General features: G+C 36.0%; 1 protein-coding gene across 6 annotated transcripts in view; it reads right to left on the bottom strand.

Moving 5' to 3' along the window:
* The window catches only part of KMT2E (lysine methyltransferase 2E (inactive)), a 99061-nt gene that overhangs the window by 34748 nt on the left and 38627 nt on the right, over positions 1-25686 (bottom strand). For 5 of the 6 annotated variants that reach the window (XM_053218594.1, XM_053218595.1, XM_027071700.2 and 2 more), the window contains 3 exons: positions 11250-11364; positions 9748-9977; positions 6819-6899 (listed from right to left, as the gene is read on the bottom strand). In XM_053218594.1, coding sequence (XP_053074569.1) covers positions 6819-6899; positions 9748-9977; positions 11250-11364 — 426 coding nt within the window. Of the gene's footprint in view, positions 1-6818; positions 6900-9204; positions 9294-9747; positions 9978-11249; positions 11365-25686 lie in introns of those variants that run through there. The other variant, XM_053218598.1, reaches the window with a different exon arrangement.

The raw sequence follows: 25686 nt of genomic DNA, 5'->3' as shown, positions 1-25686 counted from the left end.
GCCCCGCGTCAGGCTCTGGCCCGATGGCTCAGAGCCTGGAGCCTGTTTCCCATTCTTTGTCTCCCTCTCTCTCTGCCCCTCCCCCGTTCATGCTCTGTCTCTCTCTGTCCCAAAAATAAATAAACGTTGAAATGTTAAAAAAAAAAAAAAAAAGAAAATACTCAAGAAAACTCACACCCCCAACACACGCAAATGCAGAAGTTCACATACAAACACGGATATCGTGTCAGGTCAATAAGTGACAGAAACTTGCTTTAAAAAAAAAAAATAAATAACTTTTTACTTAGGAAGCTAGTACCTTTTTTTTTCTTTTTCCAAATTGAATGTTTAAAGCAAAATGTCTGGGGGCACCTGGATGGCTCAGTTGGATAAGTGGACTTGGGCTCAAATTATGATCTCACAGCTTGTGAGTTCAAGCCTCACGCTGGGCTCTATACTGACAGCTCAGAGCCCAGAGCCTGCTTCGGATTCTGTGTTTCCCTCACTCTCTGCCCCTCCCCAACTCAGGCTCAGTATCTCTCTCTCTCTCAAAAATAAACATCAAAAATTAAAAAATTTTAGAGCAAAAAGTCTGAAAAAAAAAAAAGAATGTTTACAATAACCAAAATAAATTTCTTAAAAGCACACCACTGATTTAGGATCTATTTGCATTATTACCAGCCTAAAATTATTTCCACTTTTGAAATAATAATACACACTGAACTTTTAACAATTAAAAATACACTAGAGGGGAGGTGTGTGTGGGGGGATGGGGATTAAAAAGTGCACTTGTGATGTGCTAGCACTGTGTGTTGTATGGACATGTTAAACACATAATATATCTGAAATGAACAGAACACTGGATCTTAACTGGAATTTAAATAAAAACTTAAAGAAAAAAGTAAAATATTTCATTAACTCCCCACACATGAACTACATAATCCATAGGAACTGTTTTATATTTCCCACCAACATTTTCACTGTCGAAACCTATTAGCCTATAGGTCAAATAAGACTAGATATTTTTCTTAGATGAGAGAATAAGGGCTCTAGACTAAAATATCTACAATTCAGTAACAGACTTGTCTTAATGTCTACTAGGACATATAACTATAACTAACATTACTGATTATCACAGAATAATAAGTAGGTATCACTCAATAAACTACGCTCCCTAATGACCAGTTTTAAACCAGTTCTTAACTGAATTTATCAATAGATATTTACCCCAGCAAAAACTATTTGGCAAAAGGCTAGTAACTATCATAAAGTAAAACAAAATCACATAGTAAAACCTCACTCATAAAAAAGCAATGCAAAGTGTAACATTGCGATTACCATTTTGAATCTAGTTAAACTGGGAAAAATCCAAGTCTGTCAGACACTATTGTAAGCCCTGGGAAAACAGGCATGCTTATCCATCACTGGTAGGAATTCAAAACTGTACAGCTCGTATTGGAGGAGAATTCAGCAATATCGGACAAAAATTTTATGCATATATTATACATTTACCCTTTTACTGAACACGCCTACTTCTATTTGCAATTACAAAAGACTGGAAACAATGTCCACTCTAATGAGACTGGTTGAATACACTATTCCATGAAAAAGATGAAGCACCTTGAAGCAACAGAAAAAAATGAGCCAATTTCTATATACTTCTATGAAGTGATCTTTAGCAGATATTTTTTTTTAATTTTTTTTTAACGTTTTTTATTTATTTTTGAGACAGAGAGAGACAGAGCATGAACGGGGGAGGGACAGAGACAGAGGGAGACACAGAATCGGAAACAGGCTCCAGGCTCTGAGCCATCAGCCCAGAGCCCGACGCGGGGCTCGAACTCACGGATCGTGAGATCGTGACCTGAGCCGAAGTCGGACGCTCAACCGACTGCGCCACCCAGGCGCCCCTTTAGCAGATATTTTTAAGAGAAAAAAGGAAATGTGGCAAAACTCTGTAATATACTATCGCTTACCTAAATAAGAAAGGAATACAAAGATGTATATACACACCTGTTTCTAATAAGGAAACAATGGAAAGAATAATCTATTTTTTATGTTACTTCAGGGATAGAAAGTTCAACTTATCTGAATATACTTTGTTTTAAAATTTAACTTCAAAATAATGGGACTACTTCTTACATAATCATGTAAGTATATAATTATAAAAACAAAGTATAAAAAGCAATCCTAAAAATAACTAGATTCCTCCTACATTTCTGGTAGGAATATAAAATGGTACAACTGCTCTGCAATATAGCTGGATAATTTTTTTAAAAAACTAAACACAACTACCATGTGACTGAGCAATTGCACTCTTGGGCATTTATCCCAAAGAAAATAAACTTACATTCATACCAAAACCTGTACACAGATGTTCATAGCAACTTTTCTGTAATAGCCAAAAAAATGTCCAACAGGTGAATGGTTAAATAAACTGTGATACATATATATCATAGAACACTACATAGCAAAAAGAAAGAATGAAATATCGGGGCACCTGGGTAGCTCAGTCGGTTAGGCGTCTAACTTCCGTTCAGGTCATGATCTCAGTTTGTGAGTTCAAGCCCCAATTTGGACTGTCTGCTGTCAGAACAGAGCCCACTTGGGGTCCTCTGTCCCCCTCTCTCTGCCCCTCCCCCACTCTCTCTCTCTCTCAAAATAAACAAGCATAGAAAGAAAGAAGGGAGGGAAAGGGGAATGCAGGGAGGGAAGGAGGGAGGAAAGAAGGAAGGAAGGAAGGGAGGGAGGGAGGAAGGAAGGAAGACTGATATATGCAAAAACTGGCTGGCTCTCCAGAGAATCATGCTGAGTAAAAAAAAGCCCACCCCAAGGTCACATACTGTATGATTCCATTTATATAACATTCTTGAAAGGAGAAAAATTATAGTCATGGAGTACAGATTATAGCAATAGAGTTGCCAAAGGCCAGGAATGGGGGAGATGGGAGAGGTGGAAAAGGTGGGAGGTGGATGCAGCTGAAAAAGCAATGTGATGGATACTGGCCATAGAAATGTTTTGTATCTTGACTAGACCAACTAAATATTCTAGCTATAATACTGCATTAATAGTTTTGCAACATGTTACCACTGGGGGGAACTGGGTAAAAGATACACAGAATCTTTATTATTTCCTAACTATTTATGTGACACTCTAACTCAAAATTAAAAGTTTAATTTTAAAAAATAAGGGGTACCTGGATGGCTCAGTCAGTGAAATGTCTGACTCTTGATTTTGGCTTAGGTCATGATCTTGCAATTCGTAAGTTTGAGTCCCACGACTCTTGTCAGCACAGAGCCTTGAGATTCTCCGTCTCCCTCTCCCTCTCTCTCTGCCCTTCCCCTGCAAGCTTGCTCTCTCTCTCTCAAAAATAAATATTAAAAAAAAATCAAAAATAAAAGAACCTCATCAACGTAAGTGTGTAAGTGTGCATCCAGATGGTGTTTTAACCACACAGTGAAATTCTTTTAAGGGACTTTAAACACAACCATACGTTCCTTGTGGAACATATCTTAAGGGGAAAAAAAGTTCTAACCTGTTTTACATAGGGGTACCTGCCTGGCTCGGTCAGTAGAGCATGCGACTCTTCATCTCAGGGTCATGAGTCCAAGCCCTAAGTTGGGTGTAGAAATTACTTTAAAAATAAATAAATAGGGGCGCCTGGGCGGCTCAGTCAGTTGGGCGTCCGACTTCGGCTCAGGTCATGATCTCCCGGTCTGTGAGTCTGCGCCCCGTGTCAGGCTCTGAGCTGACTGCTCAGAGCCTGGAGCCTGCTTCAGATTCTGTGTCTCCCTCTCTCTCTGCCCACCTCCTGCTCATGTTCTGTCTCTTTCTGTCTCAAAAATAAATAAAAACATTTAAAAAAATTTTTTTAATAAATAAATAAAAATAAACCTTTACATAATCATATTGTTGGTGCTAGTCGTTGGTATTGTTACTCTGAGATTCTTGCATTTTTCTATGAAATAAAGCAACTGAGTAAACTGGTAAAATTCTAATTATGTTACTGTCTGTTGTTGAGAATGAAGATCAAAGGAGATATAAACAGTATATAGAAAAGACTAGATGAAAACCTTGTATTCCTAAATTTAAACTGCAATTATCTGCATAAACTCATGTATTTTATCTTAAAAATAAACACACAAAACATATTTCCTAGCTTTGTCTACCAAAAAGACCTAGGAACAGTAACCAATCCAGTAGAAAGGGCATGCTAGCTCAGATTCTAGTCCTGAAAACCAATCCTCAGGGGCACAGAAGTATAATACAAGCTCGAGACATCTTGTTATGCCAGACAGCACGAACACTTATCAAGTACCACAAGGATACTGTCAAAAGGGCTCAAGAGTCAAGTTGTCAAGTTTCCACCGACGAAAACTAGACAAAATTTAAATATCAATACGAATAATAACTGCAACAGACTGACATCCATTATGTTTAAATACTTGAGTTCATAATGACACTTGCAGCCAAAAATTCACATATAACTTTTGACTTTCCAAAAAATTAAAACTGTAAGCCTACTGATAACATAAACAGTTGATTAACACATATTTGGTATCCATACGTATTAGTGAATACATGTATGAATATGTATTATGTGTTAGTGAGCATATGTATTAGTGAGCCACAGAAAAACATAATTAAGAAAGTCATAAAAAGGAGCATCTAGGTGACTTAGTCAGTTAAGCATCTAACTTTGGCTCAGGTTATGATCTCATGGTTCATGACTCTGAGCCCCGCGTCAGGCTCTGTGCTGACAGTGCAGAGCCTGGAGCCTACTTCGGATTTCATGTCTCCCTCTCTCTCTGCCCCTTCCCCACTTGTGCTCTCTCTTTCTCTTTCTCTCTCAAAAGTAAACATTTTGAAAAAATAAAAAAACAAAGTCATAAAAAATAAACTTACAGTACTATATCAAAAAAACCCAAATATAAGTGGACTTGCACAGATCATAACTACGCTGTTCAAGGGTCAACTGTATACCTTAAAAGAACTAAACAGTTAATATGGGAAAGTTTGTTTCTATAGACATATTTGAGCTAATAAGTCATAAGCAATAAGATTAACATAGCATTGGGGCACTTAGGTGGCTCAGTCAGTTAAGCATCTGACTTCGGCTCAGATCATGATCTCACATTGAGTTCATGAGTTCGAGCCCTGCACTGGGCTCTGTGCTGACAGCTCAGAGCCTAGAGCCTGCTTTGGAGTCTGTTTCTCACTCTCTCTCTGTTGCTCCCCCACTCACGCACGCTCTTCCAAAAATTAAAAAAGCATTAAAAAAATATATATTAACATGGCCCTAACTTGCAACCCCTAATAAATTAATGGGTCTAAATAATGACTACCAATAGGTCCTATCGTAGAGACAACCAGATATGATGTGTCACCTGATGAAGCAGTCTATGAAATATTCTTACAATATTCTTACAAAAAAAAAAAAAAAAATTGACCAGTGCCTAAGTGGCTAAGTCAGTTAAGCATCCAATTCTTGATTTCAGCTTAGGTCATGATCTCATGATTCATGGGTTCAAGCTCCACATCATAGTTTCAAAGCCCCACACTGTCAGCATGGAGCCTGTTTGGGATTCTCTCTTCTTCTCTCTCTGCCCCCTACCCCCAATTCCCCACCCCTGCTCATGCTCTTTCTGGGCGCTTGCTATCTCTCTCAAAATAAATAAACTTTAACAACAAAAACTGAACCTATAATCTGATCACACACTTACTTACAGAAATACAAAGGACAGAGTAACTTGTTATAGCATGATAATGCAATTAGCAAACAAATCGGGATAAACAATTCAGTTCCTTAAAGAAACACACTGCAAAGGAGAGGCCAAAGTTAGGGGAGTAACGAAAGGAGGTTTAGATGACTAGAGACTGAATAGATGTATATTAACCAATCAATATTCTAACAGCGACTGGATGATAATACATTTTGTTGCATATACAATAATGGTTTTGGTTTTTTTTTAATTCTTTTACAAATTATACATATATTTAATAAATATACATAATTATATATGTATTTAAATGTGTATATATTTATACATGTATATGCATGTTTAAATACATATACATATATAGTAAAACCTTGGTTTGTGAGCACAATTCGTTCTGGAAACATGCTTGTAATCCAGAGAACTTGTATATCAAAAGGAATTTCAAGAACCACTGGCTCAGTTGTGATCATGTGACATACAACATCATGTACTACTCACATTGCAAGACATCACTCGTTTATCCAGTTAAAATTTATTAGAAATAAATGTTCACTTGTCTTGCACAATACTCACATAATAAGTTACTTGCAATCCAAGGTTTTAGTGTACTGAAATACACACAGATATATATGAATGAAATATATCTGGGATTTGCATTAAAATATGTGAAGGAGAAAAGAAACACATGACAGTATAAATGAAAAAGATTGTTGAAAATTGTTGAAGCAGGGTGATGGAATGATTGTATAGACCTACAAAATTCTTTATAAGCTAAGGAAATGTTCTTCTAGTAACTGTTGAACATAGTGCATTTCAGTGAAAAAAAATGCCATCACTTAAAAGATGTGCTATTATTTTATGCATTATTGATAAAGTAAAAGAAAAATGCTACAAAGTAAACCATGACATATTATCAATGAAAACATTCTTCCTGATTTTAGAGATGTCAAAATACAAAAAAATAAAATAAAATAAATATGAAAATTAAAAGTATATCTTAGAATTGATGAAACATAGTAATCCATTAATTGTTTAATCCAGAATTCATACATAAACTTCTAATAACTAAAGATTATTTCAGTGTATTTACTGGCAATCTTATAAGTATGCACAACTTACCTAGGCTGACAACGTTCACATAAGTATGTATCAGGAATATGCTGCCTGTCAATCCCCATGCAGTCAATATGTTGCCAAACGCTTAAAAAAAAAAAAAAAGCAAAATATAAAATATTCATAGAATCATCCATAAATTAAGACCTGATATTCTATTTGACTATCACTTAGTAAGTGCCCACTTTGTGTTTAACACTATAAAAGGTGCTGTGAGGAATTCACAGAAATATGTCCTTGGGGAGATAAAACTTTGAGATGCAAAGAGGACAAAATATAGATATATAGATATATAGATATTTCTGAAGCAAATGTAACTTTAAAATGTGAAAGGTATACATTACAAATATTATCAAGTCACAAAGTAAAGATGTCCACACTCCTTGAAGTTAATGGGGAAAAGCACCCTGGAGAATGATGGACTTGAATAAAACCTCATTTGAGAGTTAGGAAGAAAAGATATCATCATAGCAGTTTTTTCTCAAGTAGACAGATATGATGAGCAATGGACAGAAGACAGTTAAACTATATGAACGGGAATTTTCATTTTGAGACATACAGAGGAGGTAGAATTGGGTTAGTATGGTACAGTCAGATTATATAGGCGTTGGAACATCAGGATGTGTGTAGATTTCCTCCAACTAGCAACATGTAAAACTAGATGTGTTTTGATGATATAAAGTGTCTGAATTCAAAGAAGAAAATGAAAGTAGAAAAAACAATTAAGAGGGTTTTCCAACATTCCAAACTTGCGTTAAAGGACAGAACTAGAACGTGGCAGGGAAGATATAAAGAATCCAAGATATATTCTATGAGGGTAGGGATTAAACCTATTCTGTCCTCAAATTATTCTTATGGAATACATGGACCAGCATGAGGCAACTTTTCAATTTATTACTATTATTTTGTTGCCAAGATTTTAATTGGTCCAGATATATATATATGTGTGCATGTACACACACACACACACACACACACCTGTTCCTAAAAATAGTCTTAATTACTTTTTACATAATCTTCAGCAACTTCTAATATATCCCTACTGATTTACCTGCTACTGTATTGTTCTTCACTCAACTGAGGATGTTGGGAAAAGAACTGGTAGAAAGTGGAAGGTAATGGAATATATATCAAAGATGTGGGGAGAAAAGTGAGAAAAGCAGAACACCAGACAGGAGGGCTAGAATAACAAACTAAATTAAATTTGGGTGGTAAGTAGTAATGTCATGCAGACAACAGAAGAAACCAAACTAGAAAATGAATAAATGATCAGGGATCTAGATGCCAAACTTGAAAGAGGAGATTATAGGCAGTAGGTACATGGAAATACATAGAGGCAATACAGAACAAGAAGAAAGGAAAAAACATTAAGTTGTACAATATTTTACTGATTAAGCAGTAGAAAAATAAAACCACAAAAAATAGATTCATAACAGCAGTTGCTGAGAAGCAAACACTTTGAACAATCCAAAAACTGTGAACTGGTCCTTTAAGAATTTGTAGATAGTATAAATCCTAAGGACTATTTCACTATTTTCTAACAGAGATAATTCTGTATTATATCTAGATCACTGTAATTAAATAGAAAGAAAACAATATTCATATTATGCATTAAAATGAAAATGCTGCCAAATGTATGTAATTTACCACATTAGACAAGATCAGCTAAGAGAAAGCTATATTATGTGATCAGTTAAAATATGAACTGAGATTTTCTATCAGGTAGTTATTTAAAAAATAATAAAGAAAAGAATTTATCACTGAAGATATTTTTTTAGTTTTTTTAATTTACCTCCTGAGTAAATTTACTGAAGTGATTGTTCATAGTAATGATATGTCACAGATAATGAGTATTTATTTTTAAATGTGAAAAGATATCACAATATATTTTTATAAAAATTTACTCAAAACTTCACATTTTTACATAAAAATATCAAATTTCACCTTCCAAATTAAGACTAATCTTCCCCCCTTTTGGCAAAGGTAAATCATCTTTTTAAAATATAACCCTACATGCATGTTTATATCAATAACATCCAACTCCTAACCACCTAATAAATGAGAACAATATTACAAATAATGCAAAGTAATTTATATTTGGCTCTAAGATGTATTTTTACACTCACGTTCAAATATGGGTATACGCTATACTATTTCAAATCAAATAATGAAGCTATGCCATAAAGATATGACCCAGGAAACTGTGTAAAGCTACCAAACTTTCTTACCCACTACAGTGCACTGCTTAAATACTCTGCTTCCCACTCTGTGCAGGGGACGGACTCAGTAACTTTCAGGCTGAAATCCTATTCCCTCTCCATCCTCCCCAACTCCCTCACCCCCCAAAAAAACAAAAACAAAAATAAAACCCCACTTTCTGTCCCAATCACACCTTCTCTAGGGGAGGAGGCCTTTCTTGGTGGTTGAACCAGGGTTGGGGGAGGGGAGACTGTGGTTCTGGTTCAAGGAGACTCCAGAGTGCTGCAAGGTTCAAGTCAAAAGGAGGTGAGAGAGTCAAGTCAAACAAACATCAATCAAAATGTATAATTCCCCCAAACTGGAAAATCACAGTGACTACACAGCACAAATAACTCCAAAGGAAATTCGCAGGGCTCATTTCTCTATCTTGTCTACCACTGTATGTAGTTGTATTATTACTGAATGAGCAAAAACAGAGATGTGATCCTACATGAATAAAGTTCAGAACTGAATGCCTATTATGCAATTAACAATGATTTCTGATAAACTCTAAGAGAGCTTGTTTCCCATAGGGGCTTTTTCTAGGAACAAAATAAACTGCACTGATAACAGCAGAAGTCTCACTTAAAAACCACATTCATCAATTCCTTCAAAAGTGACTTTATCTTTTCCAAGGTTAACAATCAAAGGTTAGCAGCATTCAAGAAAAGTAAACTAATGGTGTAAAATATTTTACCTGCATTTGTCACAACAGATCATGTATCCATCATCATGTGTAAAACCACATATGCACCTGGTTACATCAGTACCATAACTTCCATCCTCAGATGTGCTGATTGTAGTAGCACTGGAAGTTTCATCAAAGTTAGGAGTGGTAAATATGCCTACTTCATTTTTGCTAATAAGAACTGATGGAGGAGGGGAAGCCGGAGGTGTTGGAGGAGGACGAGCACCATAATTATGGTCCTGGATAAATGAACACAAATACAGCACAATATATATAATTTCAGCAACAATATAAACTAAGTAACTAAAATAAAATTCCGTCCTTAATTTGAATATTCAAGAAATATGAAGTTGGCCTATTTCTTCCTTAATACCTTTAAAATAACAACTTGGTAAAGCTATAAATTAAACCATACTAGTAAGTGAAAATGTCAGTCTACCTCAGTCACCTGCACAATGACTTCCCTTAAACTCCATGCTCTCACCTCCCTAATCAAAAGACATCCTCACAGTCCTATGGACATAGAGCTCCACCTTCAAGATAGAGGCAGGCACACAATGTGAAGGGTAAAAAAAAAAAAAACAACCTGAGGAATGTGGAATGTGGAGGCTCAAGAATAACAAAAACAACCACAAAAGACATATTATCATTATTAAGTATATAACAGAAGATTTTTTAGGAATTGGTTTTTATGCTGGTCCCAGTGGCAAAAATCCCTCACAATTGTATCTGGATAATATCACGAATATGTCCAGTTCTTCAACTGTTTCAATGTAACCTCTGCCTCTTATTAGCTATGCAACACTGAACAAGTTAATTTAGGTAAGCCTCATTTTCTCAGCTATGAAATGGGGATGAAAATTATGCCCATCTCATGAGGTTGGTTTTGAAGATCAAATGAGATAATATATGTAAAAATGTTTAGCACAGGGGGACCTGGGTGGCTCAGTCGTTCAAGCATCTGACTCTTGATCTCAACTCAGGTCATAATCTCATGGTTCTGTGCTGACAGTGCAGAGCCTGCTTGGGATTCTCTCCCTCCCTTTCTCTCTCTGTCCCTCCCTCACTATGAGCATGCAAAAAAAAAAAAAAAAAAGTTTAGCACAAAGCCTGGCACATAAGTGCTCAAAAAATGGTAATTATATAATTTACAATAAAATTATTATATAATTTAGAACCAACAGTAGGTAATACAATACAGTTCTATCTCTGGCTTTTTTATAGAGGAAGTAAAGAATTAGAATACCACACTATTAATAGTATAAAATACAAAATAATAATAATAATAGTAATAGCAAAACTTCTAGGGAATACCTCTAATAGAATTTTAATCCTTTGAATAAATATAGTTAGAGCAATAAAAAATTAAACTATAAATTATATACCTAATTGTTTAGATAATATAAGTATGGATTTTTAAATGTTTTCTTTTTAGGCACAATTACTACAAACATCTACTTTCAGTCTCTAGGTATAAAAAATACCCTTCCAGAGAAACATTTGACACTTACCGCATAGGGCAAACCGATGTAACTGTGTGAATGATGCGAGCTGCTGGTATACAACTGGTGGGGATAACTGTTGGATTTCTCAACTACCACAGGGCTAGCTTCTACGGATTCTGGTCTGGAGGGGGAAAAGTTGCATCAAAGAGAATTCCATTCATTTTTGTTCTGTTCAATCAATTTAAAATTATAAGCATTTATTTTATTGCTATACAAATGTCTTTTTATAGTAGGCAGACACCTGTGGATAAGATATATCCTATCTAGGTTCTGTATCTTAACCAGACTTTTTAAAAAATCAATGTCTCCGGGCGCCTGAGTGGCTCAGTTGGTTGAGCGTCTGACTTGGGCTTAGGTCATGATCTCTATGTCTGTGAGGTTGAGCCCCGCGTCTGGCTCTGTGCTGACAGCTCAGAGCCTGGAGCCTGCTTCAGATTCTGTGTCTCCTTCTCTCTCTGTCCCTCCCCTGCTCATGCTCTGTCTCTCTCTCTCCAAAAATAAACAAACATTAAAAAAAAATTTTAAATAATCCTAAATAAATACATAAATACATAAATGTCTCACCTCCCAAATTCAAATAGTTTCCCTATCATAAAAAAAAAAAAAATTATCAGAGGGGCACCTGGGTGGCTCAGGTGGTTAAGGATCCCACTTTGGCTTGGGTCATGATCTCACAGTTCGTGGGCTTGAGCCCCACATTGGGCTCTGTGCATAGCCTGGAGCCTGCTTCAAATTCTGTGTCTCCCTCTCTCTCTGCCCCTCCCCCGTTCTCACTCTGTCTGTCTCTCTCTCTCTCTCTCTCAAAAATAAACAAACATTAAAAAGGTTATCAGAGAGTAAACATTATTTGAATACTCAATGGCACCAGGGACACTAGGCACAGGGGTGGAGAAAAGTAGCAGAAATAATTTAAACAGAACCAAGAACACAATGAATCCATGTGGCCCCGAATGTGAATGTGAAATATACATTTCAATGTTCAAAACTGTATGTATGTGTTAGTGTGCCAAGATGTAATGAAGCCTTGGAAAGTATCAGTAAAGTTAAGAAATAAGAAACCTCACAATGAACCAAGATTTACTTATGAAAAAATAGAAGCAGCAACCTGTGGTAGAGTAAGATCAGCAGTTCTGGTCCATAATGGTTAAGTGACGATAACCTGACCAACAACTGATACAACTGAGACTAACAACTCACGCACTGTGATTGACCTGTGAGCTCTCTGGCCTAGCATTTTACATATATCACTTTGCCAACTTCTTTACTCATATCAATCCTCCTGAACCTTATTCCTGGTAATACCTATTTATTGACCAATGTAGCAGTGAAACTACTCCTGAGGCTAATTCACAATGAAATTAATTTCTCCCTGGCACACACAAAACATGATTTGTTTCTGTGCCTTTATTCTTACCGTGGCCACCATCTGAGATGATTTTTTCATGATACCCCTTATCCTACCTCTTATCCAAAACTTGCCCTTAGAAGTTAGTACTGTTTGCACTCTTCATGGTTTAAAGACTTCTTAATGCAGTTACACTCTAGTTGTCTTATTTCTATAGTTGACAGCTTCTTGACATACTCTTCCCACCCACCCCCAACTCACTCCCCTGAACAAAGTCTCAATTTAGCTCTAAGTGGCTGCTGCCGTGAGATCCAGGATTCTAGAACCAGTAGAGAAGGAGGCACAAACTGAGGTTGTTCCACGGTTCTGGAGGAAATTACAGAAGAAGAGCCTCCAAAATGTTCTGAATACTTTGAAAATCAATCCTCATCTAATGTCTATGGTGTTATTTTAAAAATTTCCTCCTTCTTTTAAAAAAGAAAAGTCTTTTAAGTTTAAAATCAACACATTCTCATTGCATAAAACTTAAATATATAAGTACATAAGAAAGTGAAAGACCATGTCTTCGAACCTCAAACCTTCAAACTTAAAACCTCAAACACAAACCTTAGGATGCCATGTATCTCCCTCTAAATTGTTTCTAATATACTGTTTGTTTTTTCACATTTTGCTTTGTCCATCTTTCAGTGTCAATGTGTATCTACCCTATTTTTGGTAATAACTGCTTACTTCATTATATAAATGTATATGGTTTATTTAACAATTTCCCTATTTGTGGATATTTGGGGCTTTTTTAAACTTATTTTTTATTTTAGAGAGAGAGAGAGAGAGAAGGGCAGAGAGAGAGAGAGAGAGAGAGAGAGAAAGAGAGAGAGAGAGAGAGAGAGAGAATACCTTAAGCAGGCTCCACGCTCAGTGGGGAGCCTGACATGGGGTTCAATCCAAGACCCTGGGATCATAACCTGAGCCAAAATCAAGATGCTCAACTGACTGAGCTACCCAGGCGCCCCAGGGGACATTTATTTCTATTTTTCACTGTTAAAGGTATCACTGCACTTGTACACCCTTCAATATATCCTCTCTAAATACATGGTAGTATTTCTACAGCATGCATCCCTGGAGACAGAAAGGCTCAACAAAAGGGTAAATGCATGTAAAATGGATAGATATTAGCAAACTGCCTTTGACTGCTCTACAAAATCAATTGCTTTAAAAAATCTTTAAAACTTACATGAAAGGAAAAAGTGGAGTTTTGGCAACTCCTGATCTATAATACTGTTATTAAGGTAATATGCACATATTGTGGCCAAAATAGAAAGACTCCCACTTAAAGGTTTAGAGTAAACTCTGACCATACTGCTAAAGAGCATAGTAAAAACTTTGCTATTTTGGAGCAGTTAATGGTTAAGCATAAAAAAAAAACTTTCAGCACAAAAGCAGGTAAGTTCAAGCATGTAAGCAAGTCACAAATGCATAATTTCAGGATTCAAATTGAAGCTGCAGCAGTGATTACTGGCAATGATCATTTGGCAATTTTTGTATTAATAATTATTTTTTAATTTACATCCAAATTAGTTACCATATGATGCAACAATGATTTCAGGCGTGGATTCCTTAATGACCTTACCCTTGTAGCCCATCCCCCTCTCCCACCACCCCTCCAGCAACCCTCTGTTGGTTCTCCATATTTAAGAGTCTCTTCTGTTTTGTCCCCCTCCCTGTTTTTATATTACTTTTGCTTCCCTTCCCTTATGTTCACCTGTTTTGTATCTTAAAATCCTCATATGGGTGAATTCATATATTTATCTTTCTCTACTTTTGCTTAGCATAATACCCTCTTGTTCCATCCAAGTGGTTGCAAATGGCAAGATTTCATTCTTTTTGATAGAAAGCAGAAATTCTTCATCAAGATCCTCATTTCTAATGCTGCTTATACTAAAAGTAATTTTAAAAAGAAGCTAACAGTTACTTTTTAAAAAATTTGGGGGCGCCTGCGTGGCTCAGTTGGTTAAGCGGCCGACTTCGGCTCAGGTCATGATCTCGCGGTCCTTGAGTTCAAGCCCTGCGTCGGGCTCTGTGCTGACAGCTCAGAGCCTGGAGCCTGTTTCAGATTCTGTGTCTCCCTCTCTCTGACCCTCCCCCGTTCATACTTTGTCTCTCTCTGTCTCAAAAATAAACATTAAAAAAAATAAAATAATAAAAATAAATAAAAAATTTGGTTGACCTATTTTAAGGATTTTCCTGAACTATAAGAGAGCATTAAAAAAAAAAAATAATAACACAACATATATACTTAGAAATATTCTTTAAAAGTACCATGGTGCTAAATATCCTCAAAGCTCTGCATTTCCACAACATAGTAAACATGAAAACAACTTTGTGACAAATACCAAAAGTCAAGCATCCTTTGATCCAGTAAACCCATTTTGGGGAATTTATCCTAAGAAAGAAATTCCCACTAAGACTTGTAGATTTGAGATATTTACTGTAATACTATTCATAAAGCTATATATAAGAGGAGAAGTCATTTAAATATCCAATCACAAAATGATTAATTAGAGGAGCCTGGCTGACTCAGAAGAGCATCTGACTCTTGATCTCAGGGTCATGAGTTCAAGCCCCACGCTGGGCATGCAGCCTACTTAAAAAAAAAAAAAAAAAAAAAAAGATTAAATCCATGCAAATCTACTGTATTTACATATGGACAGCACCTTGGCAGGAACTCATAGTAACAAAAATCACTACATTGAAGTCATAGGAGTTTTCCTCAAAATCTTCTGGAACATTATCATAAAGCCTTAATAAACTTTTAATGGCAGGGCTAAAGGGATAATAAACACAATAACAAATTTGTGTGTGTGTGTCTCTCCCACACACACACACACACACACACAAAAATACCAAAGTAAAGGTATAACATTTATCATAAAGAAACTACATTAGCATAGTATTTTCTATAAATAATTACATATCCAAACATAAACCATGGTGCTGTGTTTATCCCACAAACAGATGAGATTTCACTTACATAATTTTGATGTCACTTTTTAAATAGTATGAAAATTATTTGTACTCATTCAGACGTGGTTTTTGTGTATGTTCTTAAATCACTGAAACAATGACCATTGTCAAAAAGATAATCTCTATCCATGGGAAACTTCCCAAAAGATAATCATCGTCTAGCCTGATAATTCAAAATGTTAAAAAACAACATGTAATTAAAGTATTCATAATATATGAGCAGTAAGGTATGGTCAAATGATCAAAACAGAATTTGCAGATGAACTCACTTTTTCAAAACTCTGAATTCTGTTTCCCACAAATTGAGGATGTGAAATGCATAAAGAGTTTCTAATATACAACTTGACTCTAACACTGAATTAAGAAATATGCTCTCTTGTTAACTAAGCCAATACTCAGATACTAACTGCTTCTTTTGAAAGTTCCCTAATAGCTAATGAATGCAGAAGGAATGATCGAATTAGAAAAACCATGAATTTTCAACCCTCTAGAGATAATGAATTTAGGCAACAGATACCCATGGATGCTAAAACCTTGAAAGGTTGGAACCTGATGAACAGGTAAGGCTAACAATACCTGAACCTGTTGATCCTTTTTATCATTACTGAAAGTTAGACAACCAAGTTTTATGTGCCTAATAAAATGCAACAGAAAGTACAAAGTCTCACATATGAAGGATCATGCTGAAAAGAAAACAGAAGGAAAATGAGAATGGGGAAAAAAAAAATCTGAAGCTAATCACATCTCTAGATCTAAATACTGTTTATAGAAATACGGGGTTAGGGACACCTGGATGGCTCAGTCAGTTATGTGTCCGACTTCAGCTTAGGTCATAATCTCACCGTTCATGAGTTCAAGCCCTGCATTGGGCTCTGTGCTGACAGCTCAGAGCCTGGAGTCTGCTGCAGATTCTGTGTCTCCCTCTCTCTCTACCCCTCCCCTGCTCACACTGTCTCCTCAAAAAAAAAAAAAAAAAAAAAAAAAAAAAAAAAAAAAAAAAAAAGAAATATGGGGTTAAGTAGAATAATACATGACAGCAAAAAAAGAAACAATAGGCCAAATTCATAATGTTCAAACTTCTATATACCGAATGACTCAGTTTCTTCAATAGTATATGGTATGAGGGCAAAAAAATTTTAAAGGTTGCCTCAGAACCTTGAAAAAGAGATTCAAAGATACTTCAATCAAAAACAATGTGTGGATCTTGTCTGGATGCCAATTTGAACACACCAATCACAAAAAGACATTTTTGAGACAAGTAAGGGAAATTTGAAGATAAATTGGGTATTTTATATTAAAAAAGTGTTGGGGCATCTCACTCTTGATTTTAGCTCAAGTATGATCTCAGGGTTGTGAGATTGAGCTCTGTGTCAGATCCCACACTGAGTGTGGAGCCCGCTTAAGAGTCTCTGCCCCTCCCAAACTCACACTCTTTCTCTCAAAAAAAAAAAAAAAATTAATTTTGTCATATGCGATAACAGTATTGTGGTTAAAAAAATCTTTATCTGTAAAGTGATTATACTGAAGAATATATAGGTAAAATGATGGGAGAATTTGCTTTAAAATACTTAAGTAATACTATAAGACAGATGAAATAAGACTGGCAAAACGCTAAATACTGATGAAGCTGAGTAATGGCCTAATGGCCACTTGGGATTATTATACTGTTCTCCCTACTGTTGTATATATTTTTCTATTTCCTTATTAAAAAAAAATTTTAAGCTCCCAAGCTTCTTATTTTACATTGAATATCCTTTACACAATAGATACCTGTAAGAATGATACACTATCTCCTTTCCTCCCAACTCAGGAAGATATCCTGGACATTTTGATTTCTCCCATCCAAGTACTAACCAGACCCAACCCTGCTTAGCTTCCAAGATCAGGCGAGATCGGGCACGTTCAAGGTGGAATGGGCATAGACCTAGGCAATTCTATTTCTAAGCCTCTTCTGTGGAATCTCAACCCTTACTTCTTGATTTCAACACATTTCTCAAGGCTTATTACTTCAAATGCTCAAGGAGCACTTTCCTAACTGCTTCAACTCATCACAATTTTTATAAATCCTATGGATCCCTATTACTACTTATTTACCATACCGTTAATTTATTACTTTTCATGTAATACTTTTGTATGCTATCAACCATATTATTTACATGCATTTATTATTTTTTTCTCCCAAATTACAGCAAAATTAACAAGGAGACTTCTCTATTAAAAAGAACATGGAGGATGCCTGGCTAGCTTAGTCAGAAAGAGCATGAGACTCTTAATCTTGGAGTTGTGAGTTTGAGCTCCACATGGGGTGCAGAGATTACTTAAATAAACTAAAAAAAAATTTTAAAAATGGAGTTGGGACTTACATGTCTAAGGCTGGCCATTCAATGGGTACAGTTCAGTAGTCACCTTTTTAAAACTGTGCTTTTTATTTGTAATGTGGGGTAAATATGCCTGTTTCACCTTCTTCCTAGCAATATGGATAAAACTCAAATGATAGGATATGAAAATGCATTTTTTCAACTATAATGCATTATACACATGTGTAACAATACTTATTTCTTCAGAAATGTTTCTCAAGTGTAACTAAATATTCAGTCTTAAGTTGCTTTTCAACTTTATTTTCAAACTGTAACTCCACAATAATTCAAACTTCCAACAGTGATTTTAAGTACAAGGTCTAGTAGCTACACCTGTTTTAAATATATCACTAAATTTGCAAGGTATCAAAACATTGTTGATATTTAAATCATTTAGTAAATATTGAGCACTAAATATATGTTAAAGTCCCTACAAAGTTTATTCTTCTAAAAGTATACTCCCCTAAGTCTTAAAATTATATTGAAATATGTGCGTTCTAAATTTTTTTTTTAATCCTTATTTATTTTTGAGAGAGTGAGGGAGACAGAGCATGAGCTGGGGAGGGGCAGAAAGAGAGGGAGACAGAATCAGAAGCAGGCTCCAGGCTCCGAGCTGTCAGCACAGAGCCTGACGCAGGGCTCAGACTCACAAACTGTGAGATCATGGCCTGAGCCAAAGTCAGATGCTCAACCGACTGAACCAACCAGGCACCCCTTTTCATGTTTTGTTTTGTTTTTAATGTTAGGGAGACAGAGCATGAGTAGGGGAGGGGCAGAGACAGAGGGAGACACAGAGTCAGAAGAAATGAAATAAGTGCCTTAAAATACAATGGTTCCTTGGTAATCTTTCTATAAAGCAGATTTTTAAAATATATTTTCTTAAAGTCTTCACAGAGTAAAAGACTAAACTTTATATCAAAAAATGCAATCTGTATAATCATGAGTCTGTAAAATTGATATAATAAGGTCTGAAGGGGCTTCTGGGCGGCTTAGTTAAGCTCAGGTTCATGGGATGGAGCCCTGCATCAGGTTCTACACTGTGAGCACAGAGCCTGCTTGGGATATTCTCATTCTCATTCATATTCTCTCTCGCGCGTGCTCTCTCTCTCCACCCCCCCCCACCCCCCGTCCTCTGCTCATGCTCACTTGCTCTCTCAAAAAATAAATAAGCTTTTTAAAAAATAAGGTTTTTAAAAAATACAAGGTTTTAAAATTCTAGGTCAGGGATTCAGAGCATTATTCAGTGAAACAAAATACATTTTACTGCTACTATATATATATATATATATATATATATATCACTAATCTAACACACCAATATACATATATCCCTTTTCTATACTTACCTTCCTTGTATTTTTTAAACATGCTAAGCTCCAGGAGGCCAGGACCTATTACTGTAACAAAGGTTATTTACTATCAACAAAATAAGAAATAGGAAATGATATAACAACAGAATGGGATTAATGTTTTAATTTTAGTTCTAGTCATTCATAATTTTGACACAAGAGCTAAGTAAGCAAGGAAATCTCTATTGCAACAGGGATTTTTGAAATGTTTGTTTTTAAATTAATAACTTTAAAAAGTTTCTGGTTGGAAAGTTTCTTAAGAGGCTATACATAGGTATGTTCGGCTTAAGCATGTCAATGAAAAAACCAACATGATTTTGTGGAATACTTAATATACACGTGTAAGGTTAATGTAGATTAACAACATCTGACACAATACATTAGATTCATTGTTCACCCAACCTAATATCCAACATGTTAAACCAAGAAGCTATATGTGAGCTCCTTGGAGAGAACTTTTATTCAAAACCTTTGCAAAGGAATAATTTATTGTCTCTCTTTAAAAGTCTCAAGGTGCTCTCCAGTTTTTACATTTTAATGTTAAGTGATTATCTAAGTACCTGTCCATATAGATGGGTCCACTGAACTATCCTGTTTCTTGATACATAGATCTCAATCTTATTAACTATCTTTTTTTTTTTCTCTACACTCAACGTGAGGCTCAAACTTGTGTCCCTGAGATCAAGTCACATGCTCCACCAACTGAGCCAGCCAGGCACTCCTTATTAATCATCTTTTTAACACAGCCCCTTAAGCCCTAGTGATCTTCATCTTTCTTCAGATCCATTTATTTCTTCAATAAGATGTGGCAGACAGAAAAGCAGGGTACTCCAGACATGAGCATAATATACTCTGTAGAGAGTGATGATGATCTCATGACAATCATTTTCTGGATTCTTTTGACATGGTTTACTATACCAAGTTAAAAAATCATCTTAGTATTTCTGTCCTTGCCCATAGTGAAACATTTGCCATTTTCCGACTCACAGTATTCTCAAATTTGTATCTTATCACCACTAATATATGCTTTCAGTATATAAAAGAATGAATCTGAAGACACCATTATGCAGCCCCTATTCCAAAGCAGTCTTATAGACATTAAAATAAGAGCAACCCTAGTAATGCAGGAGGACCCTGTTGTTCATACCACTTCATCCAGAAAATTTATTCCTACACCGCTTCCATCTATGATGAAACCCAGTCATAAAAATTTTTCTAAGTTTTTTTTGTGGATTAACCTTCCAGTCAAAGGAGCATACAAACTATAATTCAACAAGTAGTTCTACGATGGTGTTCATTATGTGTATTTAAGGTACCTTGCTAGATTCGAGATAGGATAAAAATATATAAAACATACTATCACTCAAAGAGTTTTGGAAAAGCAGGGTTAACAAAAAAGAGACAAGTACACAAAAACCACTATAAAGGCAAAACAGGATAATGCCATAAGAGAAGTATGGGCAATGCTTAACCAAACTCTTTCCTCCTGTGTGAGGCTCTGCTCTTTAGCTAACTTTCTACCTGTTACCCTAAAGCCTGATAAGCTAATTTGCTATATTGCTAAGCAAATTAAAATGACCCCTGATTGGTAAGTAAATTGTGTCTGGATTGAGAAAACTATAAATACTTGATGAGGATGCCATAGATTTGAACTTCCTAAAGATGCAGTGACTCTTCTAACTGACATGTCCCTCACGGAACCTGGAAACTCTGCCTGTGCTTGTTAACAACAAATACCGCCTTCTGAGGGATATAAGGCTTCTAAATCAGGAGACTCTCACACCATCCAAGGTGGACCTCAACTCTTTGTACATGACCACCACCTGAGAAGCCAAAGAAAATAACTCCTGGATGGTTGACTGTACTCCTTCCTATATGCTCTCAGACACGAACACCTGATGCTAACTTCTGATAAAGTGTGGCTCCTGTCCTGTATACCATGAGACTAGTGTCAAGTATGGCCTGTGACAGTCTTGTGAGTCTGTATGTTTAGCTGAATCTAACATGACCTCCTTGTAGAAGCTGCAGAAGTTCAAAGTACAAGTCTCCAGATTTAAGGGGATTCAAGAGAAAAACGTATCTACTTGAGTAACAGGGAGGATAAGGAATAACATCATGAGGTTTCACTAAAGGTGAGACTACTTCTGAAAGTTATAGAGGACTTTGAACATTTGAAGAAATGTTGAAGAAATGAAGAAATACCAAGTATTTCTTCTATTGAAAAAAATATATATTTTTTAAAAGCAATAATGGGGGCACCTGGCTGGCTCAGTTGGTAGGGCATATGATTCTTGATCTTGGAGTCATGAGTTCAAGCCCCATGCTGGTGTAGAGATTACTTAAAAATAAAATCTTTTAAAAAATAATAAAAAGCAGTAATGGCAGAGAAAGACAATATCCCATGCATATGCAAAAAGAGGGAAAAAATGGCACGGGAGTCTTCAAGGAGTACAGAGAGGTCAGTTAGACTTCAGAATAGTGTTTGTTTAGTTAGCTGTTTGTCAAAATTACGTAACACACAAAACCCTGCAATGGAGGGGCATTTTTCTTTGTAAGATTTAGATTTAGAGAAACACTCCATTAAACTAGGTCTTTAGGTCATCTGTGTACCAACGGCATCAACACAAACACTTGCAATGAAATCTCATGGTAGTATTCAGTATAAAGTGGTGGTCATCCAGGATCACTCTAAACATAAATTCTCTACCTAGCTCGAAATTAAAATAACAAAAAATTAAAGCTTCATAAGGCTCATTGAGCACCATGGGGATTACATCCATAGATCTCAATATAACTAACACAGATTAAACATTGAGGGCCTCGTGTTTGCCAGGGACTATGAAAGACAAAATAACAAGACACTGTCCCTATCTTCAAGGAACTTAGAATAATATAGTTTTAGTCATTCAATAAACATTTTGGTACACATTAAGTAGAAGACACTGAGATGCGGGAAATTAAAAAATAAAGAAGGTAAAGTGGTCCTTCTCAAGAAAGTGATGTATGGGGAAGACAAGTATATCAGTGATTACAGCAGTGTCATCAGAGGTGTATGCATAGGGGTTCTTCATAATAGTAATCACATTCACCAAATTTTAAAGAATGAAAAGTTAACAAGCCTGAGAACTAAGAGAGGTGGAAGAAATGGAGAGGGTATTCCAGACAGAAAGTACACATGCACTCAGAGGTATAAACATCAAGACATGTTTAAGCATGTTTCTCTACACAAGACTGACAGAACACCAGCATCACAATCACCTGTAATGCATGTTATAATTGTTTTACACTCTCCTTAACCGAATGAATAAAACATTTTAAAGATCAGGCTCAGAAATCTGCATTTTAATAAGCACTTTCAACTTTATGTTCACTGAAGTTTAGGAAGCACAGATTAAGAATTGGTTGTATACCTCAACACCACAAAATTCCAAATAATCCAGTTTAAAAACGGGCAGAGGACCTGAATAGACATTTTTCCAAAGAAGATACAGATGGCCAACAGACACCCGGAAAGATGTTCACCATCACTAATCATGAGGGAAATGCAAATAAAAACCACAATGAGGGTATCACCTTACACCGGTCAGAATGGCCAGAATCAAAAAGTATTGGTATGGATGTGGAGAAAAAGGAATGCTCATGCACTGTTGGTGGGAATGTAAACTGGGGCAGGCACTCTGGAAAATAGTATGGCAGATCCTCAAAAAATTAAAAATAGAATTACCATATGATCCAGTAATTCTACTAGTAGATGCCCAAAGAAAATGAAAATACTGATTTGAAAAGATATATGCATGCCTGTGTTTACTGCAGCATTATTTACAATAGCCAAGTTATGGAACCAACCCAGGTGTCCATCAGCAAATGAATGGATGAAGACGTGGTATGTGTGTACATATACATACACATATGTACACACACACACACACAGGAATATTACTCAGCCATAAAAATGAATGAGATTTTGCTATTTGTAACAACATGAATGGACACAGAAGGTATAATGCTAAGTAAGAGAAAAAGACAAATACAATTTCACTCGTGGGATTTAAGAAACAAAACAAATGAACAAAGAAAAAGAAGAGACAAAAATAAACTCTTACATACAGAGAACTGGTGATTGCCAGACAGGAGGGATGGGTGAAATAGATAAAAGAGATTAAGTGTGCACTTATCATGATGAGCACTGAACAACGTATAAAACTGCTGAATCACTATACTGTACACCTGAAATTAATATAACACTGTATGTTAATTATACTTCAATAAAAAGAGAGAGAGAAAAGAATTTGTAAAATTCAGAGCAGACAGAGTTAAAGGTATGGAGAAGGGGCCAGAGATGAAGGCAGGTAAGTCAGCCAAGGACCAGTTCAAAAAGTACCCTAGGTATCTAGCTAGGCCACTAATAGCTGTTTCTCCACCAAGCAAGGTTACAATGTGATCACAGAAGCAGCATTTCAAGATAAAGCTGAGGGCTTCAAATGTGAGGTGAGGTTGAATAATCTGTATATACTTCTCCCAGATTCAGTAGGTTCAAGAAAAGATCTGAGCCTGATCAGAGGATGTAAAGAGTGCTTCCTCTCCAAGACTCCTTCCCCATCCCTACTTACAAATAAGTTACCTTTACTCAGTTTTCTTCACTCAAAAATACTTAGTACTCTGTCTAGTATCAAAGTAATTCACATGAGCAAATGGTACCCAGGGTCCAAATTAGTAACTTTTTTATTTAAGAAAGAGATATTAAAATGTGCAACTTGCTATTTCAACTAATAATTTCTGCAATTGAGTTCCTTCAATTCTCAAGTACGGGACCAACTCACCATGGTGATTTACCCTACATTAATTTTTTTTTTAAGTAGGCTTCAGGTCCAGCTCAGAGCCCAATGTGGGGCTTGAACTCACAACCCTGAGATCAAGACCTGAGGTGAGATTAAGTCAGACAACCAATTGAGCCACCCAGGTGCCCCTACATTAATTTTTATTATGTACAGAACACAGCACATTAACCACTGTTAGATTCATGTGGTATTTAGTTACTTTCAACGACATGTTGAATAAAACTTTCACAAATATTTCATTACATAAAGACGACTTATCTCTTAGTAATCTCTTAATTTGTCAATTACACTATCAACAAGAAGTTCCTGTTAATTCTCTAGCAGCCTTCCTTGCTTTTGAAATCTTAACAAAGTTGGCACTCATTTGCCAAATACGTTTTAGAATATCTTTTCATCCACTTAATTTCTTTGCTTTTTAAACGTTTATTTATTTATTTTGAGAGAGAGAACACAAGCAGGGAAAGGGCAAAACAGAGACAGAGAAAAATCCCAAACAGGCTCCACGCTGCCACCACACAGAGTGACATGGGGGTCGAACCCATGAACCATGAGATCATGACCTGAGCCAAAACCAAGAGTTGGATGCTTAACCGACTGAACCACCCAGGTGCCCCTCATCCACTTAACTTCTAATTATTACATGACATGCCAAACTTCTTTTTGTCTTCCCTTCCCTTTAACAGATTGTTCTGAATTCTGAAAGAAGCTTTTTGTTTGTTTTATTTTCAAGAGCATCTTTTATTTGGCTAATTAGCCACACAAAGCTTAAATCAGATTCAAGTGCCCATCTTTGATGTACAGCATATTACTACCAAGCTTCCAAAAAGGGATCTTTACACAGACTCTAGAGTTAGGAAAATGAAAATATATATACATATATATTAATGTTTATTTATTTTTGAGAGAGAGAGTGCAAGCAGGGAAGGGGCAGAGAAAGAGGGGGACAGGGGATCCAAAGCGGGCTCTGCACTGACAGCAGTGAGCCTGATGCAGGGTTCGAACTCAGGAACCCATAAGATCATGACCTGAGCAGAAGTCTAACGCTCAACCAATAGAGCCACCCAAGTACCACAAAATTATATTTTAAACTCCTACTTTTAACTTCACACTCTGGGAAATTTCATCATTTAATCTGTCATCAGTTAAAGAAAATGTGATTTAAAATTTCCCAGTCAAAATACTATCACTTAAATCCCATCACTTGTTAAAATTCTAATACTGGAGAATTTTATATCCCTCCTGCTTCTACATTCTGTCCTAACATACTCTATTACAGTCATATACAATCACTTGGGTGATATACATAGTATATCATAGTTGTTTTATTTCTGCTAGCTTCCTAATGCCTTTATTTCCCAGCTTCCTGAAATAGGTACTATCCAGAACAGCTACTTTAAAGAACTATAGCATTCACCTCACTGAAAGCACACCAATTGCATAAGATTTTTTTACATACAAGAGACACTTTGTTCAATTCTATAACCCCTTACATCTTTCTACAAAGGAGAGGCTATAAAATATTTCCAGCTTTAG

The sequence above is a fragment of the Acinonyx jubatus genome, chromosome A2 (genome assembly GCF_027475565.1).
Source record: "Acinonyx jubatus isolate Ajub_Pintada_27869175 chromosome A2, VMU_Ajub_asm_v1.0, whole genome shotgun sequence".
Classification (NCBI taxonomy): Eukaryota; Metazoa; Chordata; class Mammalia; order Carnivora; family Felidae; genus Acinonyx; species Acinonyx jubatus.
This window is presented reverse-complemented; position numbering and strand designations above follow the sequence as displayed.